The sequence below is a fragment of the Trachymyrmex septentrionalis genome, unplaced genomic scaffold (assembly GCF_001594115.1).
Source record: "Trachymyrmex septentrionalis isolate Tsep2-gDNA-1 unplaced genomic scaffold, Tsep1.0 scaffold2, whole genome shotgun sequence".
NCBI lineage: Eukaryota > Metazoa > Arthropoda > Insecta > Hymenoptera > Formicidae > Trachymyrmex > Trachymyrmex septentrionalis.
Genome location: NW_017305179.1, coordinates 2,471,778 through 2,498,772, shown reverse-complemented (window position 1 = coordinate 2,498,772; position 26,995 = coordinate 2,471,778). Strand labels below are relative to the sequence as shown.

Genomic DNA, 26,995 nt, shown 5'->3' with positions numbered 1-26,995 from the left:
ATTCTCTAAATATCGGTCATTGAGCATAATACAAATGTATTATGTTTTATTTTTTGTGATATATTATATATATATATAATTTTTTAAACTAAATGAATAATATATGTTTCGTTATTTTATACATGTTGATAAGATTTGTAAGGAATTTCGAGAAAATAGGCATCACACAGAGAAGCTATCAACATCAGGGCTGTAGCTATATTGACCCACTGTGGCCCATGATAGAACTATTGGCTCTTGGGGGTCGATTGTGTATCTTGAAATGAGGTGAAAATTACAAAAGTGAACAAATTCACTAGAATATTCACAATTTAATTGGTCAATACCTAATAATCATTGCTCACTTTTATAATTTTCACTTCATTTCAAAATACACAATCGAGCCCCTGCACACTGGGGGCTTATTACGGTTCTTGAAACGAGATGAAAATTACGAAAGTGATCAAATTTACTAGAATATTTATAACTTTATTGATTAACAGAGTTTGCTCATAATTTTCACTTTGTTTAAAGAACCATAATAAGCCCTATATTATTAATAAATCAATATATATTTTTCTCGTGTTGTCGTTTATTTTTTACAAATCGAAGTAACTATATAATTTACTTTGAAAAATAAGTTTGGCTGGATTTTTTGAAGGCCGCAGACATTACTTAAAATTCGATTGCACCAATCTTACATTGACTTTAAGCGCCAGGCATAAAACTTTCTCTTTTTGAAGCCGAAAGAGAGAGAAAGAGAGAGAGAGAGAGAGAAACACAAAAAGGAAGAATCGTCGGTGATTCGTATAATTTCCACCTGGCGGTGCCACGTGTATATACAAAAAACAATTTCAAAGATATACATCTCATATCTTCGCACATTCTGTGCATGACGTAACGCGAACATAACCAAAAAGAAAAAAAATTTTGCGAACAATATTTATTATTTATAGAGAGATGTAAAGATAACATATACGTCGTTTAAACTGCATCAAGCTAATTCGATGGCTCGTGCTTTGAGATGGGAAATCACGCTACGTGTCAAGTAATCACAAAATTATTGGCCTATTTACAGAGCCCGTGATTCCATTACTAAATATAGGATTTATTTTTAGGTTGGAGCTAGTTGTAGTTTGAATCGGGAATCTATTCCAAAATCAGATTTCTAGGAGGTTCGTAATCTATACCAGCATAAATACTGATTTCTATGTGGCGATTCGTTGTTCTTAATCATTACATTTTATTAGGAAAGTTTTACAAATAGTTTAAGCAAATTTCCATATCAGCTGTTAATTTTCTAAAACACCAGAACTTCATGAAACGATAGTGTTTTTTAGTTTTTCTACAGTCATGTGTAAATGCTAACAATTTCGTCATATTTGTCACTAATAGTTATAAATTTCATTTGTTATCTTATAATTTTAGGAATAAAAATGGCGAATGATATAATAATGAGAGGCAAAGACAGATTACATGAGATTAGTATGAAATTGGAACAGAGTCATTTAGTGTATCTGCAAACGGATGATAGCCCTTTAAAACTACAACAACGACATAAATTGGAAGGTAGTGTATATTCTTAAGTCATTACTAATGTCAACTCTTCTTTAATTTATATATATAATACATGAATTTCAGGCTTTATAAAGGAATATCTTTGTCTAGTACCCAATGAGAATAAATACGTGTTTCAAGAAACAGCAGATATTTTACACAGATCAGCAGCAACACTAACAGATTTTAGTGGGTATAGAGCAGCAACTGCTTGGAGTGCAATTTCCTTATACGCGGCTAATCTGTTGGCTCAGCCTTGGCGAAAAGAATATAGGATAGTGAGGGTAACTACCTGAAATGTATCTTGTCATTAGTCTGTATTTTGCTACATGGTTTAACATATACAAATTTTTGAATTGTTTTAGACATACAGTGGCTATTATAAACACGAGGTAGAGGCAAATTTAATAGGTGCCGAGTTAATGTTTGAACAGATGGGTTATAAGCACACTGGTTTGGGTATATTGACTTTGGAAGGGCCAATTGATCCTGATAAGGTTTCAAACGTCAGTAGGGATGCTATTGTAGCTTTTGTAGAATGTCAGGTAATGGAAAACAAATAGTTAATGTAATTGGTCAAATAAAAATAATGCAATTACTCAATATGCAAGAGTTGCAATTGCACATGTTAAAGCAGATGATAAAGTTGTTTTTAAATTGCAGATTTTAAAGCAGATATGGGAAAGTGTGTCACAGAAATACACCATTTCTTGGCTGGAGGTATTGGAGTTTCGTGAGAATCACGTTGGTACACCAGAGCAGGCCATTCGAGCGCTAAACTATCGTTTCCTCGAGAAAGTGCATCAAAACCGCACAAAGGTCGATAACTATAAGGATTATTATCAGCAGCAAATGGGTATAGACGTTTTGCCATTGCATCTGCCTTATCATCACATTGTACATGCTAATTACAACACAACAATGCCGTCGACCTGTCAAACAGATTATCGGCACATCGAAGATACGACAAACATGGCAGTACCGACTAATTATCGATATTATCAACCTCTCAATCATGGTTTCATCAATTGTTGCACTAGCTACGGTTGCTTGCCCTCTCATGGCAATAAGTTTTATGGTAATAGTACACAACCGAATCCATATTGCGCCACGTTACCAGCATATGCAGCTCGAGTACCAACCGGTAGACTGATAGAACTCGATGTACCGGTGTCTGTGGCAAATTATGAAAAAACACACACTCTCCGTAAACCTATGTCCCACCGGATATCAGATCTGGATGAGATAGACTTTTATAAACGGCAATCGAGCAACGGGGATCATTATGAACACGGTAAAACTGATAGAAAAACTGCTAGCAGATCGAATTCCAGTGCTGGAAAAGACGGTTATGATACATGGGACTTTGTGTACAGAAATCTTGAGAGCTTGGGCTACTACAAAGATCTCGATGATCGAGACGATGTTTTACAGCATAAGAAGGAGCTGGATTCTATCTATGTCAAGCACAAGACGCTTAGGCAAACGGAGAACGAAGATAAGTATAGCGCGCATAAATCGGAGAAGAAAAGAAGCAGCGGTAGGATTGAAGCGAATGAGATCGATTCGTCCGAAACAAACGGCAAAAATCATCAGGATATTCTACCCTTCAAGAAGAAATCCTCGTCCTTTGATTTGTCAGATTCGAATAGATATAACATCGATGCAAATTATAAAGATAAAAAGCACAACAGTCAAACTTTACCAATTCCACGCACACACAAATCTTCGGATCAGATAGCGAAGAAGATTGCAGATTCCTTTAAAAATCTCGACATTGCGCAAATGAGTAAACAGAAAAAGGAAGAGGCGGAGGATGAAAAGAGATGGAATTGTGCCACGTGCACATATCTAAATATGCCCGATCGAGATATCTGTGAAATGTGCGCTAAATCGAGATGCAAAGGAAACGAGGACAAGCCGCTCGCCAGCGGCGGCAAGGAGTGTCCAAAATGCACGCTGGTAAACGAGAAAAATGTTTCTATCTGTGATGCTTGTCATACCAGTCTGAAGGATTCTCCGACCTACATATAAATAGACTGAAACGCCTGAAACTTCGCGAAAGAAGAGATTCTCGCATATTTGCCACAATTTGCAGTTTGGTATATTGCAAAGGTATACGCAAAGGTATATTGAGTGTAAAATATAAAATTATTGATCGAACGAATTATACGTACAACATAAATCCTTTTTCAACGACCTAAAATGAGACGTGAATACAGAAAACTTAGATACATAACTTGCATTAACTGTGTTAATAACACATGCGAATCTTGATCTTCAGAAAAGGTACAAAGATATTTATTTAAAATTGTCTCGAACAAGGAAAATCTTATAATGATTTTCTTTCTATTAGTATTATTATGTTATGAGGCCTATTGAGGATAAGTATTGAATAAGTTCAGAGTCATAACTATTAGCATTATTGTAACATTTGACAGTTTGTGATTAAAGAATTAAATTTAATCAGATATTAGGCCAAAGCTTATAAAATTAATGTTATCAGGATTAATTAAAGAATACGCAAGACACGCTGAGATGTTACTTGTTCAAAAGGTATTTAATATTATAAGTTTGTCTTCATATATATATATATTTCTTGTATAATTATGCAATTTATGGTCTAAATTAGAATTTTTTATCAAATTTTGTTCCCTACATATAGATTAATATAATTTCTAAAAGAGAATATTGCAATAAGATAAAAAAATTAATTATTGTTACCATACTGAATAAATTTTATATAGTGCCACCCTACAAACGATTGACAAAATTATTTTAAAAATAACGATTAATAGAAAGAGAGAATTTCTTTGGTTTGCAAATGATAGTCTATGCAATGTTATAAAATGAAGGTTTTTTAACAAGTTCTATAAAAGAAAATTAGATACTTGCCGTAAAGATACAAGAATGTTAAAGCTTTATCAGAATGTACTATATATAAATTACTAATAACTTATTGTATTATTGGGGTTGCAGATTATTGTTATACATAACTATTGTAATAATTCACATTGTGCTATATAATTGGAAAGAAAACATTATAAACATATATAAGGATTTTTTTTATATCATTGAATGCATTCTGTTAGTTTGATGAAAAGTCTTATCGATACGATAGCATATTAATGTGTATTAAAATCATATAGAAGTAGTTATTTTATTTATTTAAAAGTAGTAATCACGTAAATACTTATTTATTCATACATTCCTTATTCATCAAACCATTAAAACTCGAAATGCTCGATCTGCTTATTAAATACTGTTTGTTAACATATTTCTGCAATATTTGTTTCGTTTTATTTAACATTGTTTTAGATTGTTGTATTGTATATAATTTTGTACGTACGTTAGATAAGTAAAATATTGTGTTTTTATAAGCTTGTCGACATTGCACAAAACGACACGTAACCAATTAGCTTACAATTAGTGTAAAGTATTTTGAGAATGAAGAAAAAACTTTTGCTCAATAGAAAAAGATGTATAACAATGCTTAAGCTAACGTACTTTAATTTATATGTAATTTAATTATATCCAGCTTTTGTATTAATTAAAAAATAGTATAGTGTAGATGAGAGGTTTTTTATATATTGATTGTAACTGGCTTAGCCTAATTTAATACGTCAAAATAAGAGAATAAATGATTCTCATGGTGACGTTAAAGCTTCTTATATAGGTAAAACATTGAGATATTGATAATTAATAAAATAAGATAATTGGCACTTGAAAAATGAAAATTTAGTACAATAATAATCCTCGTGCTTTTCTTAAATAAGAAGAGTATATGTTTGTATTTCAGATATATGCTCTATCTCGTGTGCACGCACGCGATATAGCACAAATAATTTTTAAAACTATTTGTAAAAGGCTGATATCAACCATAGTAGAATTGATATTTTTTCATCAATAAAATGATGAGTGAAAGTATGATAAATAAAATAAATAAATGAAAAGCATGCATGAACGGTTATATCTTAACATCTTGTAGAGTTTATGTAAATTAAATAATGATCCATTGTATACAAGTAATGTAATATGCATATTATATATATATTTCTGTAAAATTTTTATTAGATACATTATCAGAAAAATCACTTTTATATAAAAACCAGATAATTATTTTTAATAGAATGCATGTATATTTAAATTATTCACACAAATAAACATATATAACTGAAAAAGTTTATCTTATTTAATTTTATAAAGGAACGAATAATATGAGACTACAACATGAAAATATTAATTATTAGTTGTCTTCATGGCTTTCTCTAAGCATTTGGAAGCGGCTTGATGAAGTTTTTTATCCATTTTATCTGTATATATTTTATAATATAAAATAAAAGAATTTAATTCTGTTGTAATATAAATAATGGAAATTGTTAATTATTTTTTATTGTTACTTACAAATTTTATGTTTTCCTTTCATAGGAAATTGTATTGGTAACATGTAAGAATTCTCACATATGAAGACATAAGGACTCTCACTTTCTCCTTCTGGATATAATTTTCTATATTCTTGTTGAGATAGAACGTCAGTTACCGTTACACAACCTAACAAGCAACTCGTAGGATAATTTTCAGGGAATTCAATTTTATCTAGAATCATCAAGATAAGTGTAATTAAGGATAAAATAGATATTTCAAGATACATATATTTATTTTTTCTGACCATTTTTTAATATATGGCAAGATTGCTTCATATTAGATATTTCTTCAGAAGAAGGTACTTTAGCAGCTGACGCTATCCATAATCTTCCTCTATGTGAAGAATACCAACTTCTACCCTCATGACTAGTAACATTAAGATCATGTTAATGTCATTCTGATTATATAATATATATGAATTATTTTTCAATACATCACTTACGTTTTTATTCCTGCCACTAGCAAAGATGCATAAGGCTGATGCATGCTCAAACACAGACCTTGATCAAACATTTCTAGATATTCTTTATCTTGTATTCTGCCTTCTCTATTCCATGTGTGATTTTCAATTCGTGTGCTTGTTCTGAATATTCCCATCTCAATAAACTTAACATAATAACAATATATAAAAATGTATAATATAATTGTTTAGGCTTAACAATAGAAATAAACTTTTGCATAATTTATTAACTAAATTGTAAAAAATTTATAATCTTACTGTCGGACGATCAAATTCTATCGTTGGACAAATATTCGTATTTTCAAAGTCATCATATGATATTGTTTCGTCAAGCTCTTCTGATTGCAAGTTAAAGGATTGATCTTCATCAACTATCACTCTTCCCATAAAATCTATAGCAACTTTTCTATCTAAACGCGATGCATGCTTGCGTGCTAATTCTTCCTCTTCTTGCTTCTGTAACTTCTTACGTTCTTCATGGGATAGCCAAATACTATTTGACTGATAATAATCGGATTCATCATCAATTACTTTGGTACGACGGGCACTATAAATTATTTTTATGATAATTAATGTAAAAAATTTTTAGAAATAGAAAAAATATATACCTATTGCGATCAAATTCGAGAAGTTTGTCTCTTTGTTTAAGAGAGTCTTCAAGATTCTTATATGGTTTTTGATCCATCAATTTATTATACAAGTTATCACCCTGTTTAGTATTGCTTCCAAGTAATACTTGTTCATCTGGAGAACAAACAAGTTCTCCACAATAGAAACATGGTCCTGAGCCTTCTTGTACACAGACTATTCTTCCACAATTAAGACAGTTGTTAATCAATGCATGTCTGTTTGCTTCGCAATCACATTTATGCCTTCCTGAAAAAAAATATATTATTTACACAAAACATTGCTAGATATATATATATATATGTACAAATTTATTATATAAATACCTTTTAAGAGAATATTTCCATGAGACAATAAATTAACAAATTTAGTCTTTTTCTTTTCTATCTTTTCAGATTTTGGCTCTAGTTTTACAACTTCTTGCATCTGTAAAAATAATGCACAAGATATTCAATTGTTTAATTTACTTGTTACGTAATCCCCTGGAAAAACATAGACTATATACTTGGTTATTTTTTTTCCCCTTTGCTTTTCCCCTTTTCTTATCATTTTGTTTTTTGGGTATATTATCACCGTCATTTATCTTTTTATATCCAGTTTGATTATTATAAGAGGCTGAAATAATGTATGTAAATAAATATAATAATTTAACAATGATCTGACAGTTTTCCAGAACATATCTATATAATATTAGTTATTACTCACCACGTCTCTTTTTCAATTCTGTTACAAATTGTCTGTGAGTTGGATTTTCATTATTCAATAAGGTTGAAAAATACTCATCTAAGTCTCTTTCATTTTCTATCTGCAGAATAAACCTAAAAAATTGATAACATAATAATTATAATATTATGCAAATATAGATTTTTATTATCCACTAAACTTACTGGGTTAAATCATCTGAGACTGGAAAATCCAATAATTTCGACAACTTCTCTTGCATCCATTTCTCCATGATTCTTAAATGATGACAAATGAATGATAATTTTGGATAATTTTCAATACAATGTATAACAATAAATATATCGAAACTACCATACAGATGTGATTCGATGTGATCTTTCAATCATCATTCGATAAAAAATATGTTTGCATTAGATAGTGTAGTATATACTATATCTATCAGTGGCGTTGTTATCGTTATTACGTCGTGCACTGCATTATTATCAATACATAAATGTTTTGTTGATAATATAGAAACGTATATTATTCATTATTGATAATGCAGTGGCTTAATTATAAGTTTTGCGAAATTTACTAAAGATGTCAGATAATTTGGATCAATCGTGTGCACTTGTCTAATGTGGTTTAACCTCTTTGAGATAGACTTAAAGGTGAATATATTCGATTATTTTTCAAGTATCCAGTTATGGGTAAGCAGAAACAGCACCGGCGAAAACTTCACAAAGAAAATCCCACTGGATTACAATCCGTTCAGGAGTTCGATAAAGAATTGGATGAGGAACTTGGGGAAGGAGACAGGGAGAAGATTTTGCAGAACGTTTACAATGATGTGAGCAGCGAGTTTTATCGAGTTTTATGCAATATGCATAAAATCAATTATACGTTATTTAATAAAATGAAAGCCTATTCTACAATGTGTTTTTTGTTTCTTGCTACGTATTTTTTTTTTCTTTCGAAGTTTGTTCAACTTTTATCTCTGGCGACATAAAACAAAAAACTGGATAAGAAGCAAAAAGACAAGATGTGAAAAATAGCAAAAAACAAGAAACAGAAAACAAAAAGCACAGGCTTAGATGTAGAATAGGCTTAAGTTACTAAAATTGATAAGAATTAACAAAATATATCAAAAAGATTGGTCTCTTAATATTTTTTTCTCAATCTAGATACAGTCGTGCAATCTCGAAGAAAAATTATCTGCTCTGCAAATATTGGCTTCAATATCTTGTGACTCTTCTATGGTGAAGCATATCGCTAAAGATGGAATTGCAAAAATAATTGGTCCATTGTTATTAGATCATAACGCCGCTATACAAATGAATACTGCACATACTTTACGGGAAATTGCTGAAAATGGTAAAGAGGAAGTATGCAATGATCTAGTCAAAGATGATATTATAACTCCTCTCACTGTATTATTGAGACAGGTATAAAACATTTATATTATATAATATCTAGTAGTAGTAATAGAAAAGATGAGTAGGACCATATTGGTTCCTATAATCGGTTCTCTGTCTAAATTTAGTTAGAGTCATCTAGATCTAAACAGTTTCTTTATAATTTCTACTAAAGTCCATGTCACACTAAGCATCAGGGGCTGAAGAGTGTGAATTAGAGATTAGAATTCAACCAGTTAAATAATTTTAAATTTAAACCATTTTGATCTGATTGGTTGAATTCTAATCTTCAATTCCCAATCCTCACTCTCCAATGAATAGTGTGGCACAGACTTAAGCCAATGCGAATTATGAAAATTTTCCTCATATATAGAGGATGCAGAACTTGAACTCGCGACCTGTTAGTTACGAGTCCATTGCTCTTACACGGAGCCACACAACATCCCATATAATATCTATATATAATATTTCTTAATACATAAAGTGAATTGAAATTGATTATAACAATTTGTAACAATATACTTAAAAGTTAAATAAATTTTCTATCTATAGTACTATTCAGATTGGAAACCAGAAGAAGTTAGAGACAAAAAAGTGACTTTTGTTCAAGCAGTTAGTTTATTACGGATATTATGCGCAAATGATGAGAGTGCAATTAAGCGTGTTAATGACGAAGATTTGGTATCACTTTTAATAAAGTTTTTAAATATTGACGTTTATGGACCAGAGATCGTCACGATTGTTACACAATCCCTGATTTGCTTGTCCGATGAGAATGACGCCGCCATTAATAAAATTAAACAGAGCGAGTCACTTTTGTCTACTCTATTGGATTTAAAAGCAGACGATAAGACCGCTTCCAAAATATTATTCCTGAAAACTTGTGTAGCTGATGTATTAATCAATATCAGTAATTATACTGATAACAACCGGATACATGTTTTTCATAAAGTATTGTCGATACTATCTGATGTACTTGCAATCGATCATGGACAAATTTTGTCTTGTTTAACGTCTATCCTACCACATGAAAGCAATGCTTCTTCGAACAACAAAAGAAAAAAAGTACAAGAAAACAGAGAGATATTGGAAATGCAAGAACAAGCTTTACAGATTTTAGCAAATTTATGTTTTGAATGTGAGGACAATGAAATTGATTCTGATACTGATGATTTTGAAACAATGGAGCTTGAGTCTGAATGTTTGGATGATGATTCTATGAATGAAGATTTGAAAATAACGTCAACACTTCCAGTGGAACTGGTTGAAGTCATAAACACTTGTAGTTTAATTGATAAAATTTGGGATAAATCTAAATTTGTAGTAGATAAAAATAACCAGGAAATATTAGATCAAACTGAAGAAGGAAAAGCTACATTGAAACAATTTTACAACATTCAGTCCACAGCTTATTTATGTTTAAACAATTTGTTACCCAATATAGAGATTGATGCTTTTGGTGGAGTTGATAATTTATTTAGGTAGATTATTGTCAAATTCTTTATAATAATAATAAGTATTTCTTTTCTATTATAATTTTATTGGTTTTTATTAATTTTGGATATTCTGTATCCAGAAAATGGATAAATATTTCAACAGAGTTTAAGCAGATCATCAAGAAGGATGTTGAACTTGCAGAAGCAAGTACTGCTGCGATGAGAGCTATTCTTCAACGTTTAGTCCAAGAACAAGCGAATGTCGTCGAATTAAATCAGTTAACATGTAACGACATTCAGCTGATGTTAAATGATTTACAACAATGTGTCAGTATAAATGTTAGCATCAATATGATAAGAATGCTCTGTAATTTAGTACAGATCATGTTGAATAAAAATAATTCAAAAGATTCGAAGAATTACGAAGCGATAAAGGTAACTATTTTTGTGTTTCTTTTGATTTTCTATCCAAGTATATCAATTATTTATTTCTGACAGCTTGTTTCTACGTTCTTATTGGATATCTCTAAAACTGAAACTCGAGCGTGGGTTATAGCAGAATCTATAGATGCATTAATGGATATATATGCAGAGGATGAGACTGACCATTTAGCAGCAGATATCAAATTAGTTCCGAGATTGCTATCCATAATGCCACATTTCAAAAGCAAGGTACATATTATTTTACAAATATATGATTTTTTATTTATTATATCAAATATCTAATATATTGATTTTTTTTCTATAATTATTTTACAGATGCATCAGCAGAAAAAACATTTACAAGATAGCACGGTAGTAGTATCGACTGTAAACGCAAATCTAATGAGATTTATAAAATATAAACAGAAGCGAATAGGAATTAAAAATAAACGTATTTAAACGTCATTTTTATTTGATTTCTTCGAATTACAGAAATATGAACAAAAATATTTTTATAATAAATAACTTGTGACATATTTTTGAAAAAGGAGAAATGTACTTTTGCTCTTGTTACTTCCTATTTTCTGCGTACTTTTATAAATTTTAGGTTTAAAATAGGATTATATATTTTTATCACAAGATAGTTCGATGACAATTTATGTTTTATTTTATATTAATAAATAATGAAAGTAATAGTTAAGTGTATTAAAATATCAGAAATGAAATAATACATAAATGAAATAATGCATAATTATCACGGTAATTATGTAACGTAATATAGAAATGCTAAATTCTCTCTGCAGCAAATATTTTTGCAGAAAAGTATATTCGACACGTTAGTATGAAATCATTGCATTCTATTAAAAAAACGAAGACACATAATATAGAATGTACTTACAGTCTTTGAATAATAGTTCATATAAAATACAATAGATTTTCAAAATTCCTAAACACAATCATGCTTTCAATAGAAATCACGGAAATAACAAAATTTCATTAGGAAGATATGGACTAAAAGTATGGTCTAAAGATATGGACGAAACTTCAAAATTTTAGAAGGATTTTCCTCTCTTATCATCATTTTTTAAGCTTTTGCTTTCATCTTTTGATCTAAATTCAGTTGTGTCTCTTAGACTAAGCGCACTGTGTCTTCTGGGTTTCGGTATGGGATTTACTTCATCCAAGAGCTCGGGTTTATGCCTAATCGGTTCGGAGATGTGTAGTTCGATCACCTTTACTGGGTCACGAGACGCTGCGATTGGTATTGGTGCATCCGTTAATCTGACCACATGTATGTCCTTTTGCTCACGTGGTAATTTCTTAAATTCCAATTTAATTGGACCAGATGGTCCGTCTACCATATTTTCGAAAAAGTGCCGACGATTTGCTTCGATAGATAATCTAGTACTCGTTATCGAATCATCGTAACATGTATCGTCGGTATCTTCTTGTTCTTTAGATGCGTTTTTATTTTCCAATGCTTTAATCTGCTTTTCAATCTTTTCAATTTCCTCTTTTACGGAAAAACTGTCGCTTCGTGATAACGTGCTAGAGGAATCTTTTTTTCTCAGACAAACTTCATCAGATTTTTGTTCGACATCCTTGATAATTTCGATCTTTTCCTGAGATGTTCTCCTATATTCTACATCTACGGAATCTTTTTCGATAGGATCGTCAGCAATGATATTTGTGTCCTCTTTATTTGATTTCTCAGTTATTCTCGTTTCAGATTCAGTTTTCTCTAATCTTTCATTAGAGTTAGATATTATTTTTTCTATTGAAGAATCCTTCCTTTCTTTCTTCTCGTACTCGTAGTCTTTAGAAATATCACATGTTTCATTTTTCCTATCATTATTCTTCAAAGTGTTGTCAGTCATGTTCTCCGTAATTTTCGGATATAATTCGGTTTGCTCTTCTTTTTTCCGTGGCGATGTCTCGATCAATTCTTCATAATTTTTCATTTCATCGTTATTTTTTGTGATCCTGGCGATATCGATCGGCTCGGTTATTCGGAGTTCAAGTTTACTCGTTTCTGGTATGGATTCTGTTTTATTGGCTTCCGCTGTAGATTGATAACCTTCCTGCGAAAACATAATTATTACATAAGTTGTATCTATTACGCTAATTTATTAAATATCATCGTTGTCATTCACACAATTATACCAGAGGAGTATCCAAATGTTCCTTCTGTTTTGGCGGTTGCGGTGCTCTCCGTTTTTTGCGACCGTACGCACTTGTCGTACTGGTAACGGATATACAGCTGTTGATGGACAAATTCGATTTTCTCACAGCGTCCTGATTGAATCTCTTGAAAACGTAATCCTCGGGCATATTTTCGTTTTCATCTCTCAGGCTAATGTTAGCGGATCGATTGGTCGAATCTTCTTCAGCATCCAATGTGGTTCCATTCAACCTTTGTGATGATCTATTGCCGAATCTTCGCCTGGGAAAAAAAATTGCGAGTATTATATAAAGCAAAATTTTTTATCTCGAGTAAAAATAGATACTTGTTTTTGTATTTAACGTTTTATGACAAGGAATTATTTTACATATTATCGAAAAGGATTTTATTTTATCGTTTAATATTTACCGCAACTAAAGTTTCGAATTATCGCAACTGTCAGAATATCTATAAAAAGTAAAAAAATATATAGAGGATCTTACATTGGCGGAATCGGGATTTCTTCCGATTTATCGTGATTAACACTACCATTTTGTTTGGATTGCTTATTTTCGAAATCCAAAGATGGTATCTTGTCCGTCGGTCTTGGGCTCACCTGTCCAAATCTGGAAAAAAATATATTGAAAATTTAATTTTATTGATAAAAGAAATATTTCTTCGGATATCTTTTAAATTTAGATATAAAATTATTTCATTATTCTATTCTAAAATATGGATCAACAGAGTTTTAAATATAGCTACAGTCTTTAATCGTGCAAAGTTTACCTTCTGGCTGGTGGTTTCGGAGTGAGATCGACGCTCATGATAGAAGTTGTAGTATTTTGAGGATTTGCATCGTAGATCCTAGCAGGATCCCCGTTTACCGTTAAATTCGAGCTATATCTCGAAATATTATCGTCGAAAGTGTATTTCCTTCTCCTTGTCAAAGTTCCTAAGGCTTCATCAAATTCCTGTTGATCTTTAGACAATCGTGATGGTACTGTCGGTTTGCTGTCGTAAGGCTCTCTTTTGTACGTAGTCGAAACTACAATATGTGGTAAGTGGCATTTTATTTTGCAAGTTTATTATTAATTGTTAATTATAATATTGAACTACATGGAATATATAATTAGGAAATAAATTAAATCCCTTAAAAACGTACATTTAAAACAATTTGAAAAATAATAATTCCGCATTTATTATTAAAATCAATACACTTTCTAACGAATTAATTAATTTAAATATTTTTATCTTGTAATTTAAATCAGCGTTTTGTAAGTTTAATTCAAATAGGCAAACCTGTTGTAATCGACGACCTCTGTTCCGATTCTGAAGTTTCTTTGCGTTTTCCGAACAATCCATTCCTAAACACAAGGATCGATATTGAATTGATTCTCATATTAACTATATTATTATCTACTTTACTAAATTATAATAGAAAAAAAGAAAAATGGACGATTTTTTAAATTGCATACACTAAGATTACGTTACGTGCTAAAATTATAATTACTTAATAAAATTAAAATAATATATTATTTATTTAGAAACACTTTGATTTTGAAGTAAGGGACAATAATAATCACGTTGTGCGTTTTGCGTCTTAACGGATCTATGCAGCATTTACGCACACGCGAAGATGATGAGATTGCGCGGTTTATCATTTGACATACTTGAGACATACTAGTATGTTAGAAAATTTAACGTGCTACGTCACCAACATTCTGTAAATTTTCGCCGATTGCGCCGATTAAGGATCCAAATCGGAATTGAATTATGGCATTACTTTGCAAATTTAAAAATAATCATGAAAATGTTCACGGAACGTTGTGTATATATCGAGTGATACTTGTTTCACAAATATATTTTTTTTATATCTATATTATCGCTATAGATACGCTCGAATTGAATGTCGAGCTTTTAGCGAAAAATATAAACATTGTATTCATATAAACATTGTAAACTTATCGCGCAAAAACTAAAAAAGAAAAAAAAGAATCTCTTAAAACGCCACGTATGTGATGAATGACAATGCCTTCCTGTGCACATATGCAGTTAAAAACATCGATTATATTCATGATGTTCATTCCACTTAATATCACTTCCACTTTGTCGACGATCACGGCAGATAATTTGAAGCACTTATATTCGTTATTGTACGTACTTGCAATGCGTGTTAATTCAACTTTCGATTCAATAACGATGATTTCGCAGCGCAAATTCTTTGGTTTCTTCGCGCAGCTCTGATTAGTTTGGTTATTCTGATTGCTAATCAGACTGGAACTTAATTTAATTTTGATGAAAGTATTTTTTTTAATCACGTAAATAATGCGTAAGTGCGAGAAGTGGTTTGCTGAAAAAATGTACCGTAACTCTTTTATTGTAGCACTGCGTATTTATATTTCATAATAACGAGACGCTGTTATTCATTCATAATACAAAGTATTATGTTTCTTTGTATTTTCTTCGTAAAAAAGTTATAAATAAAAATTTCACGGCTATATATCACTGTATATATTTTATTAGCACTTCACAAAGAAATTGTACGATTAAGAATACTTATTTGAAAATATACTCACCAAGTCGATTTGATCGAGAAGCTGTTTGATCTTTTCTTTCGGCTTTTGCCGAACGTCCAGAATTTGTGCTTGGAATCTTTCGATGGTTTACGCTCGTGATGCACTTGTGGCTGAGAATTTGTCGTGTCATCGTTGAACGGATTCAGATGTTCCGGATAATCATAGATCGATATGCTAGGTCGTCTGGGCCTCGACGACGACATGGTTCATCCGTCAAATTTCGATCGTCAAGAAAGATATTAAGCGAAATGTCCAGGAACGTTTCACGTACAGGTCATCGATTTCTTGTCATAGCTACTGCCGCAATCCTGCAAGCTAATTTCATGAAAATAATCCATATTAAGAATTTGCATAAAAATCTTCATATACTTATATCGGCGTGCGAAAAAAAATTTAAGAGGCAAGTTGTGTATAATTATAAAAGTTGTGTATTATTTTAAAACAAAACGTGCAGTAAAATTATAATATAATTAAAATCAATTAAGATAATAATTACGAATTGTAATTACGATAATAATAATAATATTTCCCCGCTGAAATCATGCGAGAACGATGAAGTTTGTCAAAACGTTCGCGATTAATTACTACGTTGATGAGTTATCGTCATCAGTTTGATCAGTGCTAGGCGATGGATGAGAGGAAAGCGATTTGGTGCGACATAATTGCTGGATACGCGTGCGTATATTCATCGTTCTGACAATTGCTCGGTTCAAATTGAATGACCCGTCCTAATAGAACCGATAAACGGTCGATACTACCGCTGAGTTGACGATGGATTAATTTGTTAACCCAATGACAATAAAAAAGCTGTAAACACTCTCGCGTCACGGTAACCCAGTTAACAAGACATCTTCTAACGTCTGCTGGATTACAATGTGCCATATCTTCTAACGTCTGCTGGATTACAATACGCAACTGTATGCATGTCGTTTGCATAATGTTGCTGTGTGCAAACTGCGTTTCTCATTTTTTCGATTGCGTACAGCGCGATAGATCAATTTAATTTTTTGCCTTCTAGCTTCTTCAATCAAAAATACAAATTTTCTTTTTCTTTTAATATACAGACACATACATGATTGTAATATTTGAAAATTATGTCATCATATTTCAATTTCGTCAAGATTTTATGAGTAATTTGCTTGAGCATTTGAAGACTTTTTGAGACGCGTAATAAAAAAGTTGACGTTTCGAAGATCTTGATGTTCTTGGTAGGCTTTGGGACGTGAGAAACGCCGCGAATATGTACCATGCATCGGACTAAAATGCATCGTATGAATCGGCACGTACAAATAGTGTCTAACAAATGCAATTAGCTCAATTAGTTCACCGCGCTCGCGCTTCGTTTTGTTCAATTCGTGCACTGCATCGCGATTCGAAATAGTTCGATTGTGCGTAAGTTTCGAATACGATTCGTATATATTCTATTTTGCGTGACGAGTGATGAGCAGCGCACGACAAAATGCAAAACACGTTTGAAGGTTTTATGCTAATACTTGTCGCACACGATCACATTCACAAATGCAAAAGTCTTCGTATTATTAACAATATAAATGTGAGGAGATGCAGAAATGCAGTAAGTAAAACAATATATTTCGCAAGATAAAGAAAAACAAAATATTAATCAACCGAACGTATATATTTTTTTTCAAATTAAATTAATATTGACTTGACAATGTGTTGACGAACGATAAATCGCGTTGTAGAAAGTACTCTATTTAATATACTTGTCTAAATAAATATGAATCTTGCGATTGTCTCGGAATATATTAATCTAAGTGAACTTTTTGTTATAAGATACGTAATTATTCAATAGTGATTAGAATCGTCTGGCACGAGTCAGCTATAACGCTGTCCCAGACCTTTCACCTTTGAATTCTCTTTAACTAATTTGGAATTTGGAATTGACGTTTCCCTAGCAACAACATCAAGGAAGGCCATCGTACATGACATCTCGAGATATTTAATGTTATAATGCACGGCTCACATGTACGATGACCTTCTTTGATATTATTACTTAATATTGATTTGATATTAATTAATCTGTACATTTTGCGAATCTGTCTGTAAATAGGAACTATTTAAATTTTAATAGAAAGTAGAATTTTCATCATTTACGACTTAAAAACCATTGATTGATCTTTCAATCCTAAATTATGATAAAATCAACTTGTCAGAAGATGGAATAAGGAGATACCTCTATACATTTGTAAGTAGATTATTATTATGGACGTCGCAATCGATTAATCGCCGATTATGATGTAACTATATGATGCACGAGTTTCGCAATTCATCATAGCACGTGAGCGTTGAAAAAAGATCTCCTTGTATATCGATGTTAACACGCGTCGTTTTCCCGTTGCTTGCTCATATACTTGCCGTTCTACAATGCAACATAGTACATAACATCTGTGAGAAACGACTGGAGCATGTCGCTAACGTAAAGTACATAATAAGAAGATACTAAATAGTTGGAAGCTAGCTCCTTTCGCAAAAAACACAAAAAAAAAATAAGTACATGCGACATTTTTCTTTGTGTGTTCTTTGCCAAATACGTTCCGATAAATTGTACATTCCGATTGTAAATTTATCTGTACAGTATACACATTTTCGAGCTTCAGAGCGCAACAAGTAAAATTATTTCAAAGATCCACCACTCAGCAAATTTGGTTGTGCAAAGAGGATTTAATCTAATCTCTCACTGTTGACATGAAGAAGCGTTTCGCTAATACAAGCAAATGCTCTCGCACGTGGTTTAATCAGAGCATACGATGACGCGGAATCGATCGCTGATTTCGATAAAACTGCGAAAAGAAAGTATCTACCTGTCGGACACCTCGAAACTGGATAGCTATATAAAATAAATAGATAACAAAATGCTGGTATCCGCCGTATATTGGCAAAACGCGAGATAATTTTTTATACGCTGATAAGTTTATATTAAGTTGGCAGCAAATTGTTGTTTAGATTATAATAACGAAATGGAATTGATGATTACGATCGACGTTCCGTTTAATTACCAGCTGTGTATAATTGATACGCGATGTCTAAGTTAAATTTGGCCGATGACTCATTGTGCCGTGCAACTGAACTCGCATGGACGACAATGCAACTTATCTCTTTCTCATCGGTTCACCAGAGCCGTCGTCGACGTGTTGGGATTAAAAGAGACACATATATAGAGACTCGGTGATAAATAAATATTCGTAATGAATTTATCTCTTTTGTGTGTGTGTGTGTGTGTGTGTGTGTGTGTGTGTGTGTGCGTTATTGAGGCTTTTTCTGAATTTCTTCGACACTTAGAGAGACGTTAGCTTTAATATATAATTCTTATAATATATATAATACAAAATGTGAAATATATATGTATAATATAAAAAATATGTATACCTAATATATTCGAATGAAGTAATATTACAATGTCGTTGCTCGCGAGAATAATTCGAGAAGAATTTTATTTCTATATATGGAAAGAGAGAGAGAGAGAGAGAGAGAGAGAGAGAGAGAGAGAGAGAGAGATGCAAGACGATTCGACATGAGTGAACACGAGTGTGCAATATATATCATGCGGTCATCGGTGCAAGGTCCAAGTGGCTAAGGAAAGTCGAAAGGATTAAGAAAACTTGGAAAGTTTTTATTAAAAAGTGAGAAAAAGTGATAATCACGCCTTGAGTGAAAACGCAGCGATTTTCTGGCTCCGATTCAGAAGCGCGGCCGCTCTATTTCACTGAAGATATTTTTAGATCTTGGGAAATTTAACAGGGAATTATGTCATGAGCCCCACGATCGCTCTTTTCTTTGTAAGAACATTACAGTTATCATACGTGTTTCCCCGAGAAATTTTTCTTTTGCTACAATAGATAAACTAATTGCGGTCTTAGAAAAGCTACGTTCTGTTATCTCTATTTATTACAACTCGCGAAACGGGTTTGAAAAGTTGATGATAAAGGTAAAGGCACGATCGGAATACTTTCTCGAGGAAAAATCGATTTACCTATAGTTTCCACGAAACTGCTGTACTGCGAAATCGTATTTCTCGTATTGTATTTATATATCTAAAGACGTTGCATTGATAATGTTATCTCTAAACGTCAATAAGACACTCAATTTTATTTTTGTCTAAAGTTTTCTACCTATAAGTTGCGATAAAATCGAAATAAATGTAATGCAGATAGAGAAGCAGCTATTAACATTTCTTCATCACTGATGCATATGGCGCTATATGACATGAATATGCATTTCGTGCTAAGCCATCATTAAGACAGCTCTACATCGATCAGTTTTGCCACAGGCTTCTCTAAAAAGCCGTAAAATTTGTTATCACATCGTTGCAATTTTTAATCAAAGTTAGCGTATAACTACCGATTCTTAAACCCCCAGAGAGAAGCTTCAATAACGCGCAAGCCGTCCGAAAATAGAATTCTCATTGTAACTCGCAATCTCGATACAGGTCGTCGCGATCGGGAAAGTATTCGGAAATATCGCTCTTGACGGATTCGATCGCGTGAGCAGATATACATAGAGTATACAAGTCATTAATAATTTTATTATGAACAAGACGGGCCAAGGATTCGCGATGCATTATTTCATGGAGAATCAAAAGAAATAAAACTAACGAGTAATTCGCCTAAAAATTTATCGAGTTTGTCGTATTATCTCATTGGCAATTTTTAGGTATGACGATGACATAATGACTTGCAACGATTATTGTATGTACGTTGTCGCACTTCTATCGCCAAGTCGCGCGAACCACTTTACCATGTTATCGCAAACGTGAATTTATGCTAATATTAAGCCCACAGACGTGGATATATATATATATTCAATTCTTGTATCTCCAATAAGGCAATCCCAAATATCTCATCGGTATTTTATCCATTCTAAAAGCTCGTTAGAATTTATACTATACTTGGACTTGTGTAAATGCGCGCAACATTTTCCAGGGCTGCGCAATCTATCTGTAAAACGCAACGATTCATATCGTGTCAAAAAGCGCGCGGCGTCAAACAGAACGATAGAAATGTGCATTTCGATATACTTGCGCGTTACCTATAATAAAAGATTCGATCTGTCTAAGTCATCGTTACTTACGTAAGTGTGCGCTGATCGTACGACTGCAAGTTCGAGTTCTTGCAAGACGCGATTTAACAAAGCAATGAAAGCACTTTCACGTAACTGATCACGATTGAATGAAAAACACACGAGGACGTAAATCAAAGTTCAACAACGTGCGCAAACTGTGAATGGACGAATAATACAAGTTCCCTCCTATTAGTACGAACCACGCCGGCCAACTGCGGTGAGTGAGTGCGGCTTGTACTGTACAGCTATCTGAATGTAGGCAATGTTTCGCAGTTGCGCTGCGAACGATCGCGGCGACGTTCGGGAGTCTTCGATCATTTTCGCATACACGTGAATTTCGCGCCGCGTTCAATGCTGAGATCAGATTGGTCGAGCGCTCAGCGCGGAAAATTTGAACGAAAAATTTTAAGCGCCAACTGTCTTCAGATTCTTACCACCGACGAGATACTATTAAAGATCGTCAACCCTCGACAAATTTTCGGCGGTATAAAAAGGGCCCCCAAGGGCCCGGAGGTAATTGAAGAACGCTGACGTTATCGACAATTGATATAAATTTGCTATTATTAACATAAATATTTGGCTTATACATTATTAAATTTATGGTTTTTTATTATATAAATGTTCCATAAATAAATATGCATACTTGCAAAGCTATAATATCTTATACTATTGAAGATTACAATTTTTTTTTTCTGTAGTTATCATCTCTGTTGATAATCAAACTTTGACGACAATACTGAAATCACAATTTTAAAGAAAAATCGAGTATTATTATATATTATTATATATTGAGTTCTAAATGCATAAATAAGCCTATTAAACTAATAAATCATAAAATTAGTACAATATCTTCAGTTTTTAACTATCTCTTAATTACCTCAATATTCACAAGGACGCGAACTCTCGTAAGGATGTCGGTGTTTAATAGTATCTCGTCAGTGTTCTTACCCCTATCAGACTAATTAAGATTAAACGTACGTTTTTTTACGTTAATTTTATGCCAACTATCGTTTTGTCAATGCTATCTTTGTGTAATTTTTATCAATAAATAAATGTAATATAATATATAATATAAATAAGTTTTTTAAAAAATTGTCAATCAGTAAAAAAAATACTTTCCAATAAATTATAAAGACATCAGCATTACGTAAGTGAAAGTATTTTACTTATAAATTTGTGGAGAATTTTAGATTTCTGAGGAAAATGTTTGGCCAATACAAAAAATAAATGAGTATAACTAAAATTTGAAATGTGCTTTCTATCAAACGTTCGCTTAATAAATCGCAATGTTACCGATGCTGACTAATGCTGACTGAATGCAAGCTCGTACATTTGCTAGGCGCAGGATGCATGTTTACTGCATAGGTAGGCGTTAGTTAGAACTGGCTTGGAAAGTTGCACAAGAAAAGACAGCTTCTGAGTAAAAATGCACACAATTTTACATTGAGAAACTTCAAAGCATTTGCAAATTAAATCTAATAATTTTTCGTCCGATAAAATACTTCAGTTTTTTATTTAAGAGACACAGTAGCTGCCACAGTAGCGGGACTGAAAATAGCAATAAATTCAATAATATTTTTAGTGTAAAAAAATAATTTAATATCAGTAATTTAGAATCAATAATTTAGAATCAAATTAAAGCACTGGTTAATATTAAAGTCCATAAAATCCATAAAAAAATTTGTTTTGTATTTTTTGCATCGAAAATGACGGCGCTATCGGTGATAGAAGCTCGTATATGTATGCATATTTTTGGAGATGCTCCGAGGCTTTACTCTAGCGTTCACAAAAATAGCGTGCACTAACCAGTGCTTCAATTTGATTTTATTTTAAATTATTTATACTAAAAAAAAAATTGTTGAATTTATTACTGTTTTTAGGTAGCTCGCTATTGTAGTCATACCCCTTCATTTCCAATTATATATCAAATTTTCTAAACATAATTTTAAAATTTTATTCAAAAAATATAAATTAAAAAATCTTTCCGTCAAGTAGATATAACGTCGAATAAAAAATTTGCGATAACGCGAACTTATATATGCGTTGTCGAGAAGCTATTTTATCTATGATGTAATACGCATTTTCATATGTCGTATCAATAGCACATACAGAAACGTGGAATTACAGAAGCTAGAGTTTAATCTTTTTTCTTGATATTCTCTTCATGTCACAGTTATCGCAAAATAAGGCAGTGATTTCAATAAAAGCGATATCTGCATACCGAATGTATTTCGATCGATGACAACGTCGTGAATGACACGAAGCGTTATAAGTAACGTGTTTTTCCACGGATGGGAATGTATCACTGAATAATACTTTGCAAATTTGTAATTAACAGCACGCAGGCGTTTGAAAGAAATCAAATTTCAATTACTTTATTTTAACTTCATGATGCTTAATTCATTTCACAATTGCAAGAAACCTATTGTCAGATGCAAACGATTTATCCCATACTATATCTCGATTTAATTCTGTACTGATTACATCGCCACAAACTGATAAGATAGTATTTATCGTGCAACTTTATTCGGTTCGTTCGTAATATTAGCGATATAACTAATAGACATCTAAATTTTCTATAATTGATAGAATCTGAGGAAAAAAATGTGAGCAAAACAAATTTTTTTACATACTGCAATATTAGTGAATTTCGAAGAAATAAAATAAATTCACAAAATAAATTCACAAAATAAAACATCGTTGCGTATCAACGCCTTGAGATAGATCTTGTGAATCTTTTGAAATCATAAGACTTCTTTCTCCCTCTCTTTATTATTCTATAATTCAAGCATTGTGTACAAGCATAATGGAGCTGGCTTTCAAGAGCAATGAAACTCACTATTGAAAATAATTATGAGATGATCTCGATGATACAAAAAGTTTACGGCAAAGGATCTTTTATCTTTTCATCTTTCATCAGATCTCACCTTTGATGATTGACCTACTAGGATGGAATTGTTAATAAATAAAGAGAAGAAAATTATATTCTTAATAAATTATTACACTAATTTTTATTACAATAAAGTATTTTAAATTCCTACACAAAGCTAATATTAATCAATAAAGTAAGTTTTCATTCGATATGTTAAGAATATTTTATAAATCATATAATTTTTCTTTTGTTAATCGAGAAGTAATTGATAGAAATACGATTTCTTTATCACATGTGTATATACTTTTCTCAATCGAATTACAAAGTGATTCGCGGATACTTTAATAAAGCACTCTGGATGACCTATTTTCCCCGATTCAAGTATGCGATAGAAGGAATGAACATGAATAATAACGTTGAAGAAATGAATTGTGGTACGTGATCGTAAATATCTGCGCGATGCTTTATAAAAAGTGCGACAATGAAATTGTTGACTCTAAAAGTGACTTATTTAAATGAAGAATGTTTGTCGTACTTGTATTAAATCGTATTAAAAAAGGAGGCTGTTAACGCATAAAAATGGACAAACTTGAAAAGTGCATACATAAATTATAAAGACCGCGTAAAAACGCGTCGCACTAATTCTTATATAACAATGGTCAGAAATTGAGACCCTTCTCTCGATGCGCGAATACGTGACTCTGTCGACGTATATATACATATGGTAAATGGCTCGGTAACTATGCAAATTTAAGTGCAGGAAGATCCGTTTGTTAAACGCGATGAAGGCCTCTCGCCGCGTTAACCCACCCGATTTTTTCGATTTTAGTGTCGCATGTAAGTGAGAGCGTAAGAAAATCAGCCGAACATGCATCTGCGTGGCTTGCGCAAAACTTCATTCTTTCAATGACTTGAAGTAAGAATGAAATTAAAATGTCCAAATTATTTTTTAAGTACGGTTCTCATTTTAATTCTTCACCATAATCATTTTACAATTAGTCACATATGTAAGGAAATAAGTACATATAACTGTGCATAATAGCTGTAGCATATATTGAAACAGCTAACCAAACTTTAGATCCAAATGCACTCACAAATCGGAAAATGTTTTTGTGAGAATATTTAAAATCTGTTATAAAATCTGAAATAGATGTGCAATATAAACTATAATGATATATAAAAAAGTAATTTTTTTTCTATAATTTCACAAACTATAATTTTTTTATATGATATCAAAAAATAATATTGTCATATTGTTTTTCAATATTTAAACCAAAATTTGATTGGTTGCTTATTGCGGATTCACAGGAATATTGCCGATTTAGAACATGATCATGCGATTAGACAGATGCATTACAAAATAGTACGAGAATTTAGATCCAAAATCTTTAAAATAAACTTTTTTTACTTGAGAATGTGTTACGCGAGAAGTTGATAGAAATATTAAAAATGGAAGAAATTAACGATAATATATTTTTGGAGGGACAACAAGAAGAGATGATACGTAAGCAGGAAGATCAGGTAAAAGAAAAGTTGGTAGAAATATTAAAAATGCAAGAAATTAACGACAATATGTTTTTGTAGGAACAACAAGAAGACATGATACGTGAGCAGGAAGATCAGGTGGAAGAAAAATCGATAGAAGATAACATACAAGTAATTGAGAACGTCAAAGAGACTAAAAACGACAAAGAAATAGATAAAAAAATCGAGATATTTTTGCATGAGAAAGATTCGAATGAAAATCTTAGCGAGACATTGATTAATATTCTTATGGATGAACACGTCAGGTTAGCTGGAATCGATATTTTAGATTTAGACATTCTTCATATTCAGAATTGAAGTTTATAATCAAAATGTCGTAAAATAAAGTTTATCATCGTACTATTATCGTTGTATTAATAAAATATATAAAATATAAAATATGATAAGTATATTAAAAAGAAATTGATGGCAAATTTTTCTATTTTCTTTTCCTAATCCTTTTTCAAACTTTTAAAAACTCTGAATTTAAGTGAGGACGACATCGACAATTTGCAAGATCTATCGCAAGCAAAGATTAAAGTCAATAAAAGCAACGATTCTATTATTAATTTTACATCTGGCAGTTTATCGTCTAATGGTCTGCACGAACAATTGCCATCGAATAGCATCTATTTAAAAAGAGTCTTGAGCAAACCTTTGATCCAAGCTCTTTGTGAAATTATAACAAAGAAACCGGCCGATCCTGTGGAGTATCTAGGCCACTGGCTACTTCATTTTAAAGTCAGTTAATTTTGAGATACAAAATTCTTTTGTTACAACATTAAATGCTCGCAAAAAAAAGATACAAAAGAGTACATGGAATTTATTCATAAGTTGATACAAATATTTTAAAATGGAGTATATTAAGAATATTTAATAGAGTGTAAGTTATAGATAAGAAAATTATTTTTATAGAATATTTTTTTTTATTTTAATATTTACACAATATTATGTATTTTAGATTTGTGAAGAACGAGAGAGAGAGAGAGCTATACAGCAGAAAAAACGCGAGTTAGAGCTTTCAATCGATAGGGAAAAATCGAAACTGAAAGTATGCTGAACAATATACCTCATGAATTTTATTGATATCGTTAAATTATATTTAATTTTTATTTTGACAAATATAAAAAATTTGTTTGTTTTGTATAACAGCAACATGAAGACGAAGACGCTGTTTTTGACGAACGAAAGGATGAAGAAGAATATGGCGAGGACGGGAATTATTTCAATTATGAATGATTTGTTACAGATATTTATAAGTAGTTCAATTATAACAAAATATAAAAAATGGAAATTAAAAATATATATATGAAATATTCATACAACAAAGACAATTAATTAATAAAAAATGTAATTATATACGTTATAACAAAATATGTAATTACAAAAAATAGAATTTATATATATGTGTGTATGTGCTTTTTATTTTTTTTGTTTAATAAAAATTGAAAAAAGAAAGTTTGACTAAATTCATATACACACATACACACACACGCACACTAAATTATTAAATTAATAGATAAATTTACTTACCGATGTTTAAGTTTCGTCTGTTTCTTCATCATGTCAGAAACATGTAAAATGATTGAAGAACGCAATTATTGTTAACGCGCGATTATCTCATTGCAATATGACAAAATTCTAATTTATTATACTCTAGCCTTTTATTACATATATATGTATGTAGATATACACACATGCATCAAACTTTATACGATAAATAATTAAATTTTAATAGACACAAAATGATTCGAATTCGTTATATTTGAAAAATATTTAGCAAAAAGCGCAAAGAATG

The 26,995-nt window shown here is 31.6% G+C and overlaps 5 protein-coding genes across 8 annotated transcripts; 3 read left to right on the top strand and 2 right to left on the bottom strand.

Annotated features, from left to right (window-relative positions):
• Window positions 1–900: 900 nt before the first annotated feature.
• On the top strand, window positions 901–3,985 carry LOC108747343 (protein tamozhennic). The gene is made up of 6 exons (XM_018484745.1): window positions 901–1,027; window positions 1,098–1,154; window positions 1,408–1,548; window positions 1,621–1,820; window positions 1,902–2,081; window positions 2,200–3,985. Exons 3-6 carry the CDS (start codon window positions 1,416–1,418, stop codon window positions 3,568–3,570), a joined length of 1,884 nt encoding a protein of 627 aa, XP_018340247.1. The 5' UTR covers window positions 901–1,027; window positions 1,098–1,154; window positions 1,408–1,415; the 3' UTR covers window positions 3,571–3,985.
• A 1,764-nt stretch (window positions 3,986–5,749) lies between these two features.
• LOC108747360 (activating signal cointegrator 1) lies at window positions 5,750–8,109 on the bottom strand. The gene is made up of 10 exons (XM_018484780.1): window positions 7,936–8,109; window positions 7,754–7,866; window positions 7,554–7,663; window positions 7,375–7,474; window positions 7,030–7,297; window positions 6,680–6,968; window positions 6,404–6,567; window positions 6,206–6,327; window positions 5,941–6,132; window positions 5,750–5,849 (listed from the first exon to the last, which is right to left on the bottom strand). The coding sequence occupies exons 1-10, from the start codon at window positions 8,001–8,003 to the stop codon at window positions 5,776–5,778; spliced, it is 1,500 nt and encodes a 499-aa protein (XP_018340282.1). The 5' UTR covers window positions 8,004–8,109; the 3' UTR covers window positions 5,750–5,775.
• Window positions 8,110–8,179: 70 nt separating this feature from the next.
• Window positions 8,180–11,444, top strand: LOC108747314 (HEAT repeat-containing protein 3). The gene is made up of 6 exons (XM_018484703.1): window positions 8,180–8,561; window positions 8,896–9,156; window positions 9,679–10,607; window positions 10,703–10,997; window positions 11,061–11,234; window positions 11,322–11,444. Exons 1-6 carry the CDS (start codon window positions 8,418–8,420, stop codon window positions 11,442–11,444), a joined length of 1,926 nt encoding a protein of 641 aa, XP_018340205.1. The 5' UTR covers window positions 8,180–8,417.
• Window positions 11,445–11,784: 340 nt separating this feature from the next.
• LOC108747500 lies at window positions 11,785–26,822 on the bottom strand. Of its 3 annotated transcripts, none has more exons than XM_018485021.1 (7): window positions 26,731–26,822; window positions 15,723–16,037; window positions 14,446–14,510; window positions 13,933–14,191; window positions 13,650–13,772; window positions 13,149–13,428; window positions 11,785–13,066 (listed from the first exon to the last, which is right to left on the bottom strand). In XM_018485021.1, exons 2-7 carry the CDS (start codon window positions 15,923–15,925, stop codon window positions 12,038–12,040), a joined length of 1,959 nt encoding a protein of 652 aa, XP_018340523.1. In that variant the 5' UTR covers window positions 15,926–16,037; window positions 26,731–26,822; the 3' UTR covers window positions 11,785–12,037. The 3 variants fall into 3 exon arrangements, with proteins under 3 accessions (XP_018340523.1, XP_018340522.1, XP_018340524.1); XM_018485020.1 differs by lacking the exon at window positions 26,731–26,822 and adding an exon at window positions 20,811–21,031; XM_018485022.1 differs by lacking the exon at window positions 26,731–26,822 and adding an exon at window positions 21,002–21,021.
• On the top strand, window positions 24,830–26,521 carry LOC108747502 (WD repeat-containing protein 87-like). Of its 2 annotated transcripts, XM_018485023.1 has the most exons (6): window positions 24,830–24,857; window positions 24,982–25,194; window positions 25,258–25,463; window positions 25,689–25,938; window positions 26,159–26,248; window positions 26,350–26,521. In XM_018485023.1, the coding sequence occupies exons 2-6, from the start codon at window positions 25,123–25,125 to the stop codon at window positions 26,434–26,436; spliced, it is 705 nt and encodes a 234-aa protein (XP_018340525.1). In that variant the 5' UTR covers window positions 24,830–24,857; window positions 24,982–25,122; the 3' UTR covers window positions 26,437–26,521. The 2 variants fall into 2 exon arrangements, with proteins under 2 accessions (XP_018340525.1, XP_018340526.1); XM_018485024.1 differs by lacking the exon at window positions 26,350–26,521 and having other exon boundaries at window positions 25,689–25,942; window positions 26,159–26,235.
• Window positions 26,823–26,995: the final 173 nt, after the last annotated feature.